The sequence below is a fragment of the Asparagus officinalis genome, chromosome 5, assembly GCF_001876935.1.
Source record: "Asparagus officinalis chromosome 5, Aspof.V1, whole genome shotgun sequence".
Classification (NCBI taxonomy): Eukaryota; Viridiplantae; Streptophyta; class Magnoliopsida; order Asparagales; family Asparagaceae; genus Asparagus; species Asparagus officinalis.
The window spans coordinates 12,311,046-12,328,413 of record NC_033798.1 but is presented as its reverse complement, the minus strand read 5'-3'; the positions used below and the strand labels follow the sequence as shown (position 1 = coordinate 12,328,413).

General features: G+C 35.4%; 1 protein-coding gene and 1 non-coding gene across 2 annotated transcripts; both read left to right on the top strand.

Annotated features, from left to right (window-relative positions):
• LOC109843003 (putative calcium-binding protein CML19) lies at positions 1,400-2,035 on the top strand. Its single transcript, XM_020411924.1, has one exon. The coding sequence runs from the start codon at positions 1,480-1,482 to the stop codon at positions 1,906-1,908; it is 429 nt and encodes a 142-aa protein (XP_020267513.1). The 5' UTR covers positions 1,400-1,479; the 3' UTR covers positions 1,909-2,035.
• On the top strand, positions 16,175-16,246 carry TRNAH-GUG. The gene has a single exon. It is a non-coding gene; the product is annotated as a tRNA-His (tRNA).

Genomic DNA, 17,368 nt, shown 5'->3' with positions numbered 1-17,368 from the left:
TATATTCTTCTATTATTCGAGGAAAAACCAGAGAGAAGAGAGGGAGCCAATATTCTTGTAATTTAGAGTTAGCAAGAGGGCATAGCCTAATTTATAAATATTGTGCGAGAGGCGAGAGTTTCATAATCTTTGTCCGTGCAACAGATTACATCATTGGGAAAGGGTTTCACAGTCTTTGTCCGTTCAAAAGATTTTAAGGAGACAGCTTTGGAGAGAATATGAGAGTTTATTATGTATGTAAGAATGAGAGATTGAGAGATGAGAGTTGAGTGGTCCTCTTGTAGTTCTCCTTGATACATAGTGAATTTCTCGTATTGTTGTCCCGTGGACGTAGGTCGAAGTTGGTCGACCGAACCACGTAAATTTCGGTGTTCTTTCTTCTTGATTGTATTTGTTTTATATCTTATTGATTGTGGGTTGGCTTCCAAATTGCGGAGATCGTAGTACGCGGGGAGACTAAAATTTCCCAACAATATCCTCTTTTTTTCGCATTTGCCTATTTTTAGTAGTAAAATAGGAATTTTTCTTGACTAAGAAATGAATTTGGTTTCAATTCAAAATTAACTCATTTGTTTCTTTAATGATAGAGTGTTTTTTAACGTGTTTTAATATGTTCTGCCAGGATATCCAGAATATGTTATGTATCCTGCTTCAGCATAGGATTTTAAATCCTAGAAATATTACTTTTTTTATCAATAGTATTTTCTTCTTTAATATTTTTTATGGATTTTTAAATTAGTTATCTTTTTCATGAATTCAAATGGGCCCTCGAAATCAGGCTACAATCATCTAAATCTTTTAAGTTTAGATGATCCTAGTTTTGAGTACTATGTAAATATATAAACCAGAAAATGGATCATCTCAATATATAAGCATATACAATTAGAGGTTTGGGTGTTACGTATTCAGTATTCTCCATATAAATTAGAATCCGTGGATAACAACCTAAAGTTAGAGCGCAATTCTGTAGGCATACAATTATTAGATCGTGTGCTATGTATTTTCCACTTCCAGCAAACAACACTTATATCTAATGGGAGTAATTTTGATTGCACCTGACTCGAGTTAGTTTATAACACAATAGATAGAAACATTTTTCACTGATTGCAGAAAACACTCTTTTATACAAGTATGTTTTTCTTCAACGCATACATGCCTCAAACTTTTCAAGTCCTTGCAAACTCTAAACATCACTTTCATCAATCTTTGGTAGGCGTTATTAAATACTATTTTTCCCCAAATAGACCATTCCATTGGGTCCCCTTCTTCGTACGCCGAAGTCTCCATCAATTGACAAATGCCGATCCTTCCTAAATAATGATTCAAAGATTACGTATAATAATATCCTTCTCCACCTTTTCTCTATATAAACCTTGGAGGACACCCCTTCTCCATCCAACACAACTCTCCTCTTCCCCTATTACTCCCAACAAATTCCATTATCTCTTCCAAGCTTAAAGGAGCTCCATCTTGTTCCCAATGGCTTCATGCTTAACCAAGTTCGAGCAAATCTTCAACCGTTTCGATGCCAACGGCGATGGCAAGCTCTCGCCGTCAGAGCTCCGAAGCCTACTGAGGAGCATAAGCCAGGAATTGAGTCCTGAGGAAGCTGAGGCTGTGGTTGAGTCTACTGATTTAAATGGTGATGGGTTATTGGATATCAATGAATTCGCTAAATTTGTGGGCGACAGAAGAGAGACAGAGGGAGAAGAGATGGAGTTGAGGGAGGCGTTTGAGATGTATGTGATGAAGGATGAGGGATACATCACTGCAAATAGTTTGAAGAGGATGTTAAGTAGGTTGGGGACACCAAGGGCAATAGAGGAGTGTATGGGTATGATTTGTAGGTTTGATGGTAATGGTGATGGTGTTCTTAGCTTTGATGAGTTTAAGGCTATGATGATTTGAATTACTAATTAAGGTTTCAAAAGGCCAAGTGTATATGTATTCCAAGTTGTTTGCTTCTTATGTCAAGAAAGTATTTTGAATTGTTTGTAAAATTGCTTTTATTTGCTGTAAGAAGTCTTTTATTTGATATTGCTTTTAGGCAAGCTCTCACCATCAGAAGTCTTTTATTTGATATTGCTTCTTATGTACTCCTCCTTTTAAGAAGTCTTTTATTTGCTGTCTTATTTTATGAATAGTTCACGCCAACTCATAGACTGAAAATATGATGTTTCTTCAAGAATATCAATGTTATTGTTGGTTTTATTTATGGAAAAAAAATATCTTCCATGCCTTGAGGGAAAAAAAGAAAAAAAAAAGAGCAAAGAGCAAAGAACAAAAAGCAGAGCTTCTAGTTTTAAGTCAACTCTAAAAAGGGATTTTTGTCTTTGGACCCAATGCTTCACTTTGATTTATTTATAAACCCGACTAGTTTCAACTGAACTTATAAACAAGTAGAACTATGTGAATTTTCTTCTAAATCCAAAAAACAATGATACATTCAATATGTATACAATATATTAAATAATAAATTATAAATCCTAAATTACCCATTGCCTTCCTCCTCCTCATCCTCCCAAATAATAATAAATTATACATTAGAGAGCATGCATCGAGCTCTCTCTAAAAGTGTTTTGTTCATCCTTTCTACAACTCTATTTTTCTATGGTGTATGCCGAACTGTATGATGGAGTACAATACCTTCAGTCTTGCAGAACTAATCAAACTCTGTAGAACAAAACTCCATGCCATTGTCGATTCTGAGGCGCTTTATTTTCTTTCTTGTTTGCTTCTCAATCATAACTTTTCATTGCTTGAAGGTTGCAAACACATCACTCTATGCTTCAAAGGATACGCCCAAACTTTTCTGGAATAATCATCAATCAATGTTAGCAGAAAACGAGCTCCACCTTTCGATGAAACCTGAGAGGGACCCTAAACATCTGAATGGATATAATCTAAAGTACCCTTGGTTCTATGGACACTGGTACTAAAGGATACTCTATGGTGTTTGCCGAAAACACAATGCTCACAAAAGTCTAGCTTATTAATTTTCTGACCACAAAGCAAATCTTGTTTGCTCAATACATCCAGTCCTCTCTCACTCATATGCCCTAACCGCATATGTCATAGATGTGTAGTGTCTAAATCTAAATTCTCTGAGGATGACATTGTTGCAGCACTTGTTATTGTACTGCCTTCAAGGATATAGAGGGTATTTACCTTCTTTTCTTTCATCACAACAAGAGAGCCTTTACTAACTCTCAAAACTCCACTTTCAGCCAAAAACTTAAAACCATTTGAGTCAATGGTACCTAAAGAAATGAGGTTCTTTTTTAACTCTGGAATATAACAGACATTGTTCAATATTCTAACAATACCATCATGGATTCTAATCTTAATTGATCTGATACTAACAGTCTTGTAAGACATGTTATTTCTCAACAAGACATTCCCACCATTGATAGACTGATATGTGACAAACCAATCACTATGCGGACACATATGATAGGAACAACTCGAATCAAGAACTCACTCATCTTGTGAGTATTAACACTAATTGAAAGAATTTCATGTGAACTAGAAGACTATTCAGTTACAGTGGAAACTGAAGGTTTCACCTCCCCAAACTTTGACTATGAATTACCATTTGCTTTGAACGCTGGACAATTAGGTTTTATATGCCCATATTTGTGACAGTAATAACATTCAATATTTTTTTCTTGGCCTGGACTTTGATCTAGACATATTTCTAGACTTGCCTCTACCACCAACACCCTTTTCAGGACGACCACGAACGAGACTTCAACTTGATCCTCTCCACCTACGACAAATACTTTCTGCCTTAACTCTTTTGAATGTAAAGCTAATTTGACATCCTCCAAAGAAAGTGTATCTTTACCGTATAACATGCTATTGATAAAAATTTTATAGGAATGAGGTAATGAACATAACAAGATGAGTACTTGATCTTCTTCGTCGATTTTAACATCAATATTCTTTAAATTCATAAGAATAGTGTTAAGTTCATCTAAGTGGTCTTTATTTCACATACATTCCTTTATGTGAATGGTGAAGAGGCGTTGCTTCAAGTATAGCTTGTTCATTAGAGATTTCGTCATGTACAAACTTTTCAACTTGAGCCACAAGCCAGCGGCGGTATCTTTATTTACAACCTCCCGCAGCACCTCATCGGCCAAACAGAGTTGTATGGCAATATGCGCCTTCATCTCCAGCTCTTCTTTCTCATCATCAGGCATAGATTCCGGCAACTTATCCTTTCTGGATAAGACTTTAAACAGTCGTTGTTGTACTAGGAGAACCCTCATTTTTACTCTTTACAAACTGAAGTTGTTTCTCCAATCGAATTTCTCCACTTTGTATTTTACAAAAGATATCTTGAAGCCCACTAGAACAGTAACTGTAATTATGAACAATAATTGTTAGGTATCATGTTATGAGCCTACATCTTCTAATCTTGTTTTGACGATTACAAACAATTCCTAATGTTGTTTGTCTAGTGTTTGTATTTCTTATTAGGTATTCTAGACAAACAACAAAGTTGAAGGATAGATGAAATCGAGCATTCATGATCATATCCAATGGATGTTGGCGGAATAGTGGTTGAAGCCTTACAATTCAAGTTGAAGATCCAAGTTCAAGCTTCATCCGCAAGTTTACCAAGTCGAGCTTATTGAAGACCTTCATCAAGCTTGGGTAATTTAGTTTAGGTTTTATATTATGTGTGTTAGTACTTTAAGCTCAATTATATACACACATACACATTTTGGTTTTTGTATATATATATATATAGTTATATATATACATATATGTTTTGGTTTAGCTAGATAGATATGAAACAATATATATCTTCATATATACTTTTATATGTTTCATATTCTGTTGTATTTGGAAAAATATTGTGTTCTTGTTTTATTAGTTTATAGACTTTAATATCAGTTTATATCAATTCATTAAGTCTATAAAATTATTTTACAAAAGTTTTAATATTGTGTTTATGTCAAATGATAAAAACATGTATGTTTAGTTTTTATGTTTTTGGACATATTTGAAAAATGAAGAGTTTTCACTATTGAGAAGTGTAATTCCAAAAATTCTTTTTGTAACATTTTCATTTACATGTTTACAATGATTTCCTAAAGTTTTATATTTTTTGGAATTTATTTAAGGTACTTTAAAAATCAGTTTTACTATTCAAATCAGGCTGCTACAATGTTATCAGTCGACTGATGAATATGTTCAGTCGACTGAAGAAAACGTCTGGAATAACAAAAAAATTTTGTTTTATTTTGATCGACTGACCAGTCAACTGATGAGGTCATCAGTCGACTGATAAGGTCCGTCAGTCAACTGATGAGCTAGAAAATACCTCTAACGGTCAGCTCATCAGTAGACTGATGGAAGCCGTCAGTCGACTGATGGCATAACGGCTAGTTTTTTCAGCTTTTGTCATGTTTTGGTTTTTTGATCTTTTTGCTGGGGTTTTTTTTATCTTTGGGGTTTCCTATAAATACCCCCTTGTATCCAGTTCTATTTTAAGAATCAAGAGAATTATTTAAAACAAGTTTAAGGGTGTTTAAGTTTTATTTAAGTTTGTTTAAGAGTTTGTTTGTGAAGAAACTTTCACAAGAGCTTAGGGAGATCATCTATTGGTGTTTGAGCATTCAACTCTTCTCCTTCTCTCTCTTGTCATCTAGAGAAGTTTTCTAAACTCAATCTAGCTATTTTTTATGTTTGATTTTCATTTCCATAAGCTAGAATCTATATTGAGTTTAGTTTGATTTTGTTTTATTAAATCACATTGTTACACACACTCACTTGAGCTTATAGTATTTCATACATAGTATAATTAGGGTTGTGAGAGATTGTAACTTTGAATTGTGCTTAATTGAGTTCTCACCTTATTTAGAGAACAATCATTTGTTGAGTGCCTAAATTGTGAGGTTCACTTTGTAATACACTAGTGCACCAAGAGGAGTGTGTTGTGAGAGACAGGGTCGTCCCAAGAGGAGTGGGTAGGTGATAATGCCTAGAGAGAGGTTGTAATTCCTAACACTTAAGGGAGACACGGGCTAGAGACCAACACTTGAGGTGGTAGTTAGTGTAGTTACATTGTGAGATTGTGGACGTTGATCGGTGAGTGTTGAAAACCGATATTGTGTGATATAAACGTTTTCGGGTGATCGTTGAAAACACGGTGTGATAGTGGATTTCTACCCGGAAGTGGGGAGCGGAGATGTAGGACGGAAGGTCCGAACTTCGTGATCATTTGATTGTGTTTGAGTTGCATTGGCGTTCATTTATACTTGTGCTCGTTGCTTATATCGCCTATTGCATCTTGTTTATTTCATCCACTATTTTGCTTACCCTTGTGTTATTTATATATCCTTGCACATATATTTGTAATATATTATTCTTACTAGGATATATTTGTTAATTAGTTTTTAATTTGGCATAAATCGGATTAGATTAGCATAAACCATATTCACCCTCCTCTAGGGTTCTTTCCTAGTGGTATTAGGGTACTTTCAGTAGTCGTACTTTTAAATAGTAACTGTACGTATGAATAGTAATAGTACTTTTGAATATTATCGTACCCGTGAATAGTGCCCAGTGTCTTTAAAGAGTTAATGTTAATGTAACTTATTTTCTGATGTGGAGGATCCACTTTTAGTGGCAGTCACGGAACATACGATAAGAAGATACACGTACTTTAAGTAGGCTCTGATACCAGTTTGTTGCAGCGGGGGGCTTCAAGGATTTAACGTGGTTCGGTCAGTATGACCTACGTCCATGGGCGAGAACAGCAGAGAACTTCACTAATCACAAAAGAAAAGATTACAAAAGAATATATCACTCTCTAACCAGAGACTCACACAAAGAAAGAAACAAATTATTTCTATCTCACTCTCTTCTCTCTCTCTCTCTGTGTGTGTTAATTATCTTCTACGTTCATTGATCTTGAAGTGGAAGACCTTGACAGAGAAACTTTCATCAACAATTCTTCTTAATCATCATATTAGTTTGTAGTCTATATTAGAATAATCAAAATATTTCTTCACGTATATTCAAGTTTAAAATAATTTTTCAACATTTAAAAAAGGAAAACTCCTTAGGAACCCCAAAATAAGGACCCCTGATAGGACAGGTGAGGCGTCAGCCCCTGGGGGCTTGATGCACTTGTTGGCCTTCTTGTTTTGATGATGTTTAACAAACAATTTATTACTAATGTTGTTTGTCTAGTGTTTGTGCATTCCTATGTTTTGTAGACAAACAACGTAGTTGGAGGATGGATGGAATAGAGCTTCAACGATGAAATCCAATGGAGGTTGGCGGAATGTCGGTGAAGCCTTGCTATTCAAAGTTCAAGATCCAAGTTCAAGCTTTATCAGCGAGATTACCAAGTCAAGCTTATTGAAGATCAAGATCATTGCTTGGGTAATTTAGTTTAAGAATTTAAATTATGTGTGTTAGTACTTTAAGCTCAATCATATACACACATACACGCTTTGGTTTTGGTTTTGTATATATATATATAGTTATATATATACATATATGTTTTGGTTTGATAGTTTTCAAGTTTTACTATGAAACAAATGAATAGAATTGGAAAATACTACTTTGTTTCATATTAATATGCCTATATATGATTTCATCTTTAACAAGCTTATATTATATATTGCATAGAATATGCAATTTTATGAAAATATTGTATTTCTAGGTTATAGACTTCATAACAACATATTATATCTTTTATCAAGTCTATACAATCATTTCATAAGGTTTCAAAATGTTGTTTAAGTCAAAATATCAAAATATCAATTTTCAGGTTTTCATGCTTTTGAACATATTTGAAAAATGATGATATTTTTCATTTGGTAAGTCCTTTTTCTAAACCAGTCATTGTAGCATGTTTATTATCATGTCTACAATCATTCCCCAAAGTTTTACATTTTTTGGAATTTATTTGATATTTTTAAACAGCGTTTTAAAATCAGCAAATCAGGTTTTGAAGTGTATCAGATTTCGGTCGACCGTACCGGTCGACCGAACCTGAGGTCAAAAGTTTCCTGGCCGACAGAAGCCTGTCGGTCGACCGGTCCGGTCGACCGATGAAAATTTTCGGTCGACCGACGAATTTTCCGGTCGACCGACGAGTGTTCTTCAGCTTCCAACGGCTAGTTTTTTGACCGTTGCCTTGAGGTTGTGTTTTGTCTTTTGCTCAGTTTTTTGGCTGAGTTGGTTTCTTGCTGATATTTCCTCTTCCTATATATACCCTCATTGCATTCAATTCTAGAATTTAAGAGAATGGTTTAAAAGGTTTTAACAAGGGTTTAAACTTGTTTAGTGTTTGTTTAAGTTTGTTTTAAGAAGCTTTTAAGCATTAGAGTGTTTTGGTTTTGTGATTCAATTCAACAAGAGCTTGAGGAGATCATCTATTGGTGTTTGGGGCATCCAACTCTTCTCCCTCCACTCTTGATATATTGAGAAGTTTTCTAAACTCTATTTCTAGCTCTTTTATATATTTGATTATCATTGTTATTAAGCTAGAACTACTTTGAGTTTAGTTTTGATTTATATCTCTTTGTTCACACACAACCTTTTGAGCTTATTGTATTGACATTCATAGTATAATTTAGGGTTGTGGGTTTGTGACATTGAGAGTGAGCTTAATTGAGTTCTCATCTTGTTAGAGAGAACAATCATTTGTTATATTGTGCTTATTATGAGATTCACTTTGTAATACACTTGTACACTGAGAGAAGTGTGTGGCGGTCGGGCTAGCATGCGGATTGTTCAAGTCCGTTCCGCATGTGACGTTAAGCTAAAAGAGTTAACCCTTTTAGTGCTACGATATTGAATACGTAGACTTCGTCTTTCTCACGGGAATAGACTACCCGGCGACGCGTGTTAGGCGTTGACTTTAGGATTTTTGGCTAACCCCAAGCCTTTAACGGATTTGATTAGCCTTTACCGACTACCGTTTGAGTCGGGCTAGCATGCGGATTGTCTAAATCCGTTCCGCATGTAACGTTGTGCTAAGAGAGTGAATTCTCTGAGACTTTGTGCTATGATGTTGAATACATAGGCTTCGCCATTGTTACGGGAATAGGCTACCCGGCAACGTGTATTAGACGCTGACTTATCCCTACTTAGGCTTCGGGATAAAAATACCCCAGACTGGTATTCTGGTGTCTTTTTCAATCGGTAAAAGACTAAACCGGCGACGCGTGTTAGGCGTCGGCATATCCTTTCTTAGGATTCAGGATGAAATTCCCCATGCGTGTAAGGCATGGATTTTGGTGTTATTAATAACAACCTGCCACAATGTTGAATATGTGGACGGATGTTCTTTTCAACGGTTAAGAACTAACCGGCAGCGCGGGTTAGGCACAGACTTATCCTTGCTTAGGTTTCAGGATAGAATACCCCAGAATCGAACTCTGGTGTCTTTTTGTACGGAAAAAGACTAAACCGGCAACGCGTGTTAGGCGTTGACTTATCCCTACTTAGGATTCGGGATAAAATTCCCTGTACCTGTGAGGCACAGATTTTGGGATTTGAAAAAGGTGGTGTCTTCTCTTGGGGCAAAGACGAACCCGAAATGGGAGAGGAAGAATTTTATATTCTATCTCCCGATGCTGAAAAGAAGAATTTTATATTCTATCTTCAGCTGGAAAGGAAACTCGAGGTGGGATCTCCACCCCCAGAATCCGGAAAGGTGAAACTGAGAGTGGGATCTCCACTCCGAGAATCGAAAAGATTCAGATAACCCTAACTGTCGGAAGGTTTGATTACTGAACTAAAGATGAATTTCTCGTTTATCGAGAGTGAATTATGGCTTTGACCCTAACTGTAGGAAGGTTTGTGACCCTAACTGTAGGAAGGTTTGATCACTCGATTTGAAAGTGGACCTCTCGTTCATTGGAGGAATCGAGAGGGGATTTTGACTGTGGTCCTAACTGTAAGAAGGTTTGACCAAGTGGGTGTTTTGAGACAATCCTAACTGTAGGAAGGTTTGATCGCTCAATTTGTGGACCTCTCGTTCATTGGGGGAATCGAGAGGGGATTTTGACTGTGGTCCTAACTGTAAGAAGGTTTGACCAATCGGGAACTTTACGTCCAGACTCTAACAGAGAGAGTGTTGAGTGCATAGACATGGTGAGAATGGGAGTTCTTATTCATTACATTGCTGTGGTTTTGGGAACTTCCCGTTACATAAATCGTCCACCCCCAGTTTCCTCTGCGGAACTGGTTCGGACATTATTATCAGTTACCTAATCGGGTTATCCTGAAGAATATTAGCTTAATATTCTCCAGGAACTTCCCGTCAAAAGTGGGGAAACAGTTTAGACTCATATACCTATTGGAGTATCAGGGAGTAGTTTAACCTCTTATACCGGTCGGAGGATTAAGAAACAGTTTATACTCGTATACTCTTTGGAGTTTTAAGAAGCAGTTTATACTATTATACTTGTCGGAGTGTTGCCGTTCTCAATTGGCTTACCTTAGCGATATGACGCCGGCTTCAACCAAGGTTTGAATGCTATTCTTGAGAGCAAAGCAATCCTTGGTGGGATGAACGACCCTCCTATGGTATGCACAGTACTTTGGGTCCGTAGTGTTGTCAGCTTCCTCCTGATTTGTGATAGGTGGTAGCTTGATCTTGTTACCTTCAAGGAGTCATTAATCTTAAAAGCAAGCATGAAATTTTAAAATCCGATCATGAGTCTTTAGCTTCTAAGTTTGATACTATTTCTAATGAGAATATGATCCTTAAAGAAAAGAATGATAAATTAACTTCGGATCATGATTCATTGGTTTCAAACTTTGCTATTTTAACTCATGAAAAAGAAAATGACATGCTAGAAGTAGAGTCTATTAGAAATGAAGTTCTATCATTCAAAAATGATCATGTTTGCTCTACTTCTTATGACAATGCACACATATCTCATGATGAATTGAATCTTGTAAAAAACCGCATATCTTGTTTAGATTCAACCTTAAAAGCATGCATTGTGAAAAATGATAAGCTTATGGACTTGTGTGCAAAGTCCCGTGTTAACACTTCCAAATCAAACACTCACTATGCACACTTATATAGCAAAGTTTACAAATGCTCTATTTGTGGTCGTAAAGGCCATTTATCTAAATTTTGCTATGATGCACAAAAATCTAAAAATGCTAATATCAATGTTTCTTGTGCATCTCATAAGGCTTCTTCATCACATTCACATGTACACACACATATAGTTTCTTGTGCATCTCATAAGGCTTCTTCATCACATTCACATGTACACACACATATAGATCATCATAAACACGTCCATGTGTACAAATGTGATTTTTGTGGTCGATTTGGTCATTTGGCCAAATTTTGTTTTGATTTAAAGAGAGTTTCACATTTGCAAAATAATTTTAAAAGATCATCCATGTTTGCAAATGTTTCTAATGTTTTCTGTGCACAACCATTTGGTCAACGCAAATTATTTCAACCTTTTCATTGCACTTATTGCAATCGAATGGGTCATTCACATAATTTTTGTTATGACCGTGTTTGTGCACCATATATGCCTAAGGGGGTTCATAACCCTAAGGCTTTGAGCTTAAATGATAGGGGTCATGTCCCTAAATATTTTGGTACCAAGAGTTCTTGGGTACCAAAACAAATTTAAACTTTAAACCAAGAATTTTAGTGTTCTTACTTTTTCCTTTCTTGGTTTTAAAATTATGTCTTAAAATATTTTGATTATGAAAATAAATTTATAATTGATAAAATCTTTTGTTTTCATGATTATTTGTTTCGTTTTGATGAGAGATTTGTACTTATATAACCCTCCGGGTTCATTGGGTGTTTATTCCCAAATCAAGTTTACCGGATGCTAAAATGATTATATGGGTTGGAACAAGCTCAAGAGCTATAATTGTTGCCTCTCTTAAAAATTTTGTTTTGATCGGTTGCTTTGAATTCATTATACTTCACTTATATGATGATATTTATGTGTTTGTGCTAATGGATCATCTATTCGTGCTTTATAATGTATTCTATGAGTGGTTTGATCAAGTTCTTCATTGATCAAACATCGTTTTTGGATATAAACTTTGATTTTTGAATTGTTTTCATTTGAAAATTTTTTGCATGATTCTCATGTTCCTCTTCTTTTGATTTCATAAATCTATTCTTTTATATGATTTTTATATTTTTTGTGTTAATGAGACACTATTTTCATATTGACATATTTATATGTGTTCTCATTATCTTCATGTATGTGAGTAAATTTTTAGCATATTCATGTATGCTTGCTCACATATGTTTTGCCATGATCTTCATCGCATATATTCTATATGGCTTTTTGATAGGGGGAGCAATCCCTATACTTGTTTGATACTCACCTATGCTTCCTATATATATATTCTTTTTATACTCACCTATGCTTATTGATAGGGGGAGCTTTCGCTCTCTTAATTCTTTTGTCCCCTTTTTGATGTTGTCAAAGGGGGAGAAATATTGTGAGTATATGTATATTCCTTCTTGTTTATATGCATGTGAATTGTAATTTATATATTCATTTCCTTTCATGCATATATCCTTTTTATAAATTGTTTGTCATCATCAAAAAGGGGGAGATTGTTGGCCTTCTTGTTTTGATGATGATTTACAAACAATTTACTACTAATGTTGTTTGTCTAGTGCTTGTATTATCTATTCATTGTAGACAAACAACGTAGTTGGAGGATGGATGGAATAGAGCTTCAACGATCATATCCAAAGGAGGTTGGCGGAATGTCGGTGAAGCCTTGCTATTCAAAGTTCAAGATCCAAGTTAAAGCTTCATCCGCGAGATTACCTAGAAGAGCTTATTGAAGATCAAGATCTAGCTTGGGTAATTTAGTTTAGGGTTTATATTATGTGTGTTATATACTCTAAGCTCAATATTATATTTACACACACATTTATTGGTTTATTCGTATATATATATATAGTCATATATATATATATAGAGCAAAACTTCTGTCAACTTAAGTGGACGTCCACTAAGTTTCTTATCCATTGATGATCACTTGATTGAGCTACATTGAAAATCAGCGATTTTTCTGGAAATGTCAGTTTTCGGTCGACCGGTACGGTCGACCGGTCTAGTGACCATTCGTCAGTATTTTTCCAGAGAGTCATCGGTCGACCGGTCCGGTCGACCGAGAGCTCCATCGGTCGACCGCACCGGTCGACCGAAGATGTCAGCTTGTGGTTTCTCGTTTTCGACCTGGATAACGGTCGACCGAATTTTGGTCCGGTCGACCGAGAGCTCAAATCGGTCGACCGACAGAATTTCCGGTCGACCGACGATGGCTTTTACTGTTTCCAACGGCTAGTTTTTGTACCGTTGGCTGGGTCTTTTGGTCTTTTGTTTTGGGTGTTTTTGGCTGAGCTTTGAGTGGGTATATATACCCCATTGCTGATGTCTTTTCAAAGTAGTTAAGAGAGTTTTTTAATCAAGTTTAATAAAGTTTTTAACAAGGGTTTTAGTTTGGTTTAAGTGTGTTTAAAAAGCTTTTAAGCAAATTGAGAGTTTGTTTTTGTGATTCAATTCTACAAGAGCTTGAGGAGATCATCTATTGGTGTTTGGGCATCCAACTCTTCTCCCTCCACTCTTGATATATTGAGAAGTTTTCTAAACTCTATTTCTAGCTTTTTTATATATTTGATTATCATTGTTATTAAGCTAGAACTACATTGAGTTTAGTTTTGATTTATATCTCTTTGTTCACACACAACCTTTTGAGCTTATTGTATTTACATTCATAGTATAATTTGGGGTTGTGGGTTTGTGACTAAGAGTTGTGCTTAATTGAGTTCTCACCTTGTTTTGAGAACAATCATTTGTCATATTTGTGCTTATTGTGAGAATCACTTTGTAATACACTTGTACACCGAGTGAGGAGTGTGTGGTGAGAGTCGGGGATCGTCCCAAGAGGAGTGGCGTCGGTTGACGTGCCTAGGGAGAGGTTGTAACCGAGCACTTGAGGGAGACACGGCTAGGTCCAACACTTAGTGGGTGTAGAGTGTGATTGCAAGAGTGTGAGTTGTAGAGTTTTCGGTTAGCTAGAAAACCGAGTGTGTAGAAGAAGTTCCGGCTTCCAAACCGGATTGTGTTAGTGGATTTCTCCCCGGGAGTGGGGAGCGGAGACGTAGGACGGAAGGTCCGAACTCCGTGATCATATCTTGTGTTTGAGTGTGCTTTGGCGTTTATTTATACTTGTGTTTATATTTCTTATCGCCATTGTCCATAGCTCATTATTTACATGATCCACTATCTAGTTCATATTGTTTACCCCTTGTGTTAGTTTATATATCCTTGCATATATATATATATATTTCATCATATAGGATATATCTCATTGTTTACATTGCTTATCCTAGCTCATATATATTGTGGTATTTCATACTTGCTAGGATAACTTGTTAATTAATTTTAATTGGCATTTAATCGGATTAGATTAGCATAAGACCCTAATCACCCCCCCTCTAGGGTCTAACAGCACTGTTTATGAACAGTGCATCAAGCCCCCAGGGGCTGACACATCACCTGTCCCATCAGGGGTCCCCTATTTTGGGGTTTCTGTAGCAAGACCCTTTAAAAAAACCACACGACACTAATGAAATAGCATTGAGAAATATTGTAATTTAGCATTAGGATAAACCAAATCCGAAGAAAACAAATGGTTTTAAATTGTCGTTTGTTTCGTTTACTTTTAGGGCCCGTTTGGTTGGTTTCCTAAAATCAAAGAAAAGGAAATCGGTACAATGAAATCAATAAAATAATATTTTTATCCATTTCCATCCCTAAAACTCATCCATAACATCCAATAAAATATTATTTTTATCATCCAACTAATCTCATTTCATCTCCTTTCTTACCTTTAAAAATAAGAGAAATGCTAGAGGCACACTCTCCATCACACCTCCCACCACACCTTCCCTCCTGCTACAGTGCACCGGGGCCCACTTTAGATTTAAATTTTAAATCTCAAGTGGGCCCTGGTGCACTGTAGCAGGAGGGGAAGTGTGGTGGGAGGTGTGGTGGAGAGTGTGCCTCTAGTGTCTCTCTAAAAATAAACCAAACACAAGAACTGTGTCACATCATCCAACTCATCACATCTCATCTTATCTTATTTTTAAAAATCACACACATCATCCAATAATATTGTGACAACTCATCTCATCTCATTAAACATTCATTTCCATCCATTTCCTCAAAAAAAAAACAAGAAATTGATTTCCTTAAGTATGTGTCACATCATCCAAGAAATTGATTTCCTTAAGTATGTGTCACATCATCCAATAATATACTTCCAACTCATCTCATCTCATCTCCTATTCTATAATTTCCTTCTTTTTTAAACCAACCAAACAACCTCAAAATAATTATTATAGAAAATAGGTTTCCTATTCTTTAATTTTTTTTTTTTTTTGGCGAAACGAACAGCCCTTAAGGGCCTGTTCGTTTGGCCAAAAAAACTGGGAAATCAAACTTTAGGAAACCTATTTCCTATTATAATTACTTTGAAGTTGTTTGGTTGGTTTAAAAAAAAGGAAATTATAGAATAGGAGATGAGATGAGATGAGTTGTCACCTTATTATTGGATGATGTGAGTGATTTTTTTAAAAACTTGTTTTAAGGTTGTTTGGTTGGTTAAAAAAATAAGGAAATGAATTGGAGGTATATTATTGGATGATGTTTTTGAGGTTGTTTGTGTTTGGTTCGTTTTTAAAAATAAGAAAATAGATGAGATGAGATGAGTTGGAGGTATATTATTGGATGATGTGACATGTACTTAAGGAAATTAATTTCTTGTTTTTTTTTTAGGAAATGGGTGGAAAGGAATGTTTAATGAGATGAGATGAGTTGTCACAATATTATTGGATGATGTGTGTAATTTTTAAAAATGAGATAAAATAAGATGTGATGAGTTGGATGATGTGACACATTTTTTGTGTTTGGTTTATTTTTAAAGGTAAGAAAGGAGATGAAATGAGATGAGTTGGAGGATAAAAATAATATTTTATTGGATGTTGTGGGTGAGTTTTAGGGATGGAAATGGATAAAAATATTATTTTATTGATTTCCTTGTACCGATTTACTTTTCTTGATTTTTAGGAAACCAACCAAACAGCCCCTAAATAAAGATAAGCACCTTTCAAGCGTCAGTGGCTGTAGTTTAGTGGTTAGAATTCCACGTTGTGGCCGTGGAGACCTGGGCTCGAATCCCAGCAGCCACAGTGTTTTTAATATTGTTAATTTGTCTTTTACACACCCTGAGTGTACAATAATACACCAACTTACCCTTCGCTTTTTTCACTCTCTTTCCTTTCGAAACTTCTCGTTTTCGCAAGAGCAAATTGCATATAGCCCCATTTTTTGGGTAGATTGCGTATAAATTCCTATTGTATGTCTTCATTTTCCATGTAACACTATGCAACTCAGTTGTTAGCACTTGGCCTCCTTAGTTAATGAGAAATGGAGCGTTGCTTGCAATTTATCTATCTAAAACTGATTATCCTGCAGCGCTAAGTGTTAATAAATTCCTATGTATATCTTCATTTCCATTTAACACTATCCAATTCAGATGTTAGCACTTGTGGAAGAGGGTGTTATTTGCAATTTATCTTTTTAAAACTGATCGTCCAGACACGCTAAGTGTTAATAAATGAGCTAAGGAATTTTATTAGTACTGAGTAAATTGCATATAAAACTATTTTTTTGGATTTTGGATAGATTGCACATAAGGGGGTGTTTGGTTGCATGTTTTTTGAGAAATGTTTTCTCAAAAGTACTGACGCATGGCATTTCTGTAATTAAGAAATTTCTATAGATTTCTATAAACTGTGTTTGGCTCAAAAAAGATTTACAGAAATGTTTTCTATAAAGTACAGAAAAGTACCAAATTTTATAGAAATTGATTTCCTTCAAAAATGGGCGGAAATCTCTTGGAAATCTGACGCATTCATTATTTAAATAATAAAACTCATTAACACATTTCTATAAAGTTCTCACTTTTCTATATAGTTGGGGGTGTTTGGTTACATTTCTATAAATTATAAGAAATGTTGCTATTTTCCCAAAAGCTATGAGTCATTTTCTTGTTTTGAACCAAACAAGTAAAATACAAAAAGTAAGAAAATTTGTACTTTTTAACTTCTCAAAACTTTTCCTATAATTTTTTTAAGAAATACAAGGAAATCAAATTTTGGGTGGAAAACATTTCCTATAATTTATAGAAATGTAACCAAACACCCCCTAAATTCCTATGTACATCTTCATTTCCATTTAACACACTTCAACTCGTTTGTTAGCACTAAGGCCCCTTGATTAATGAGAAAGGGGGTGTTACTTGCAATTTT

Bases quoted from the DNA above. Each gene is read 5' to 3' on its own strand.
- LOC109843003 (XM_020411924.1), top strand. From the start codon at position 1,480: ATGGCTTCATGCTTAACCAAGTTCGAGCAAATCTTCAACCGTTTCGAT.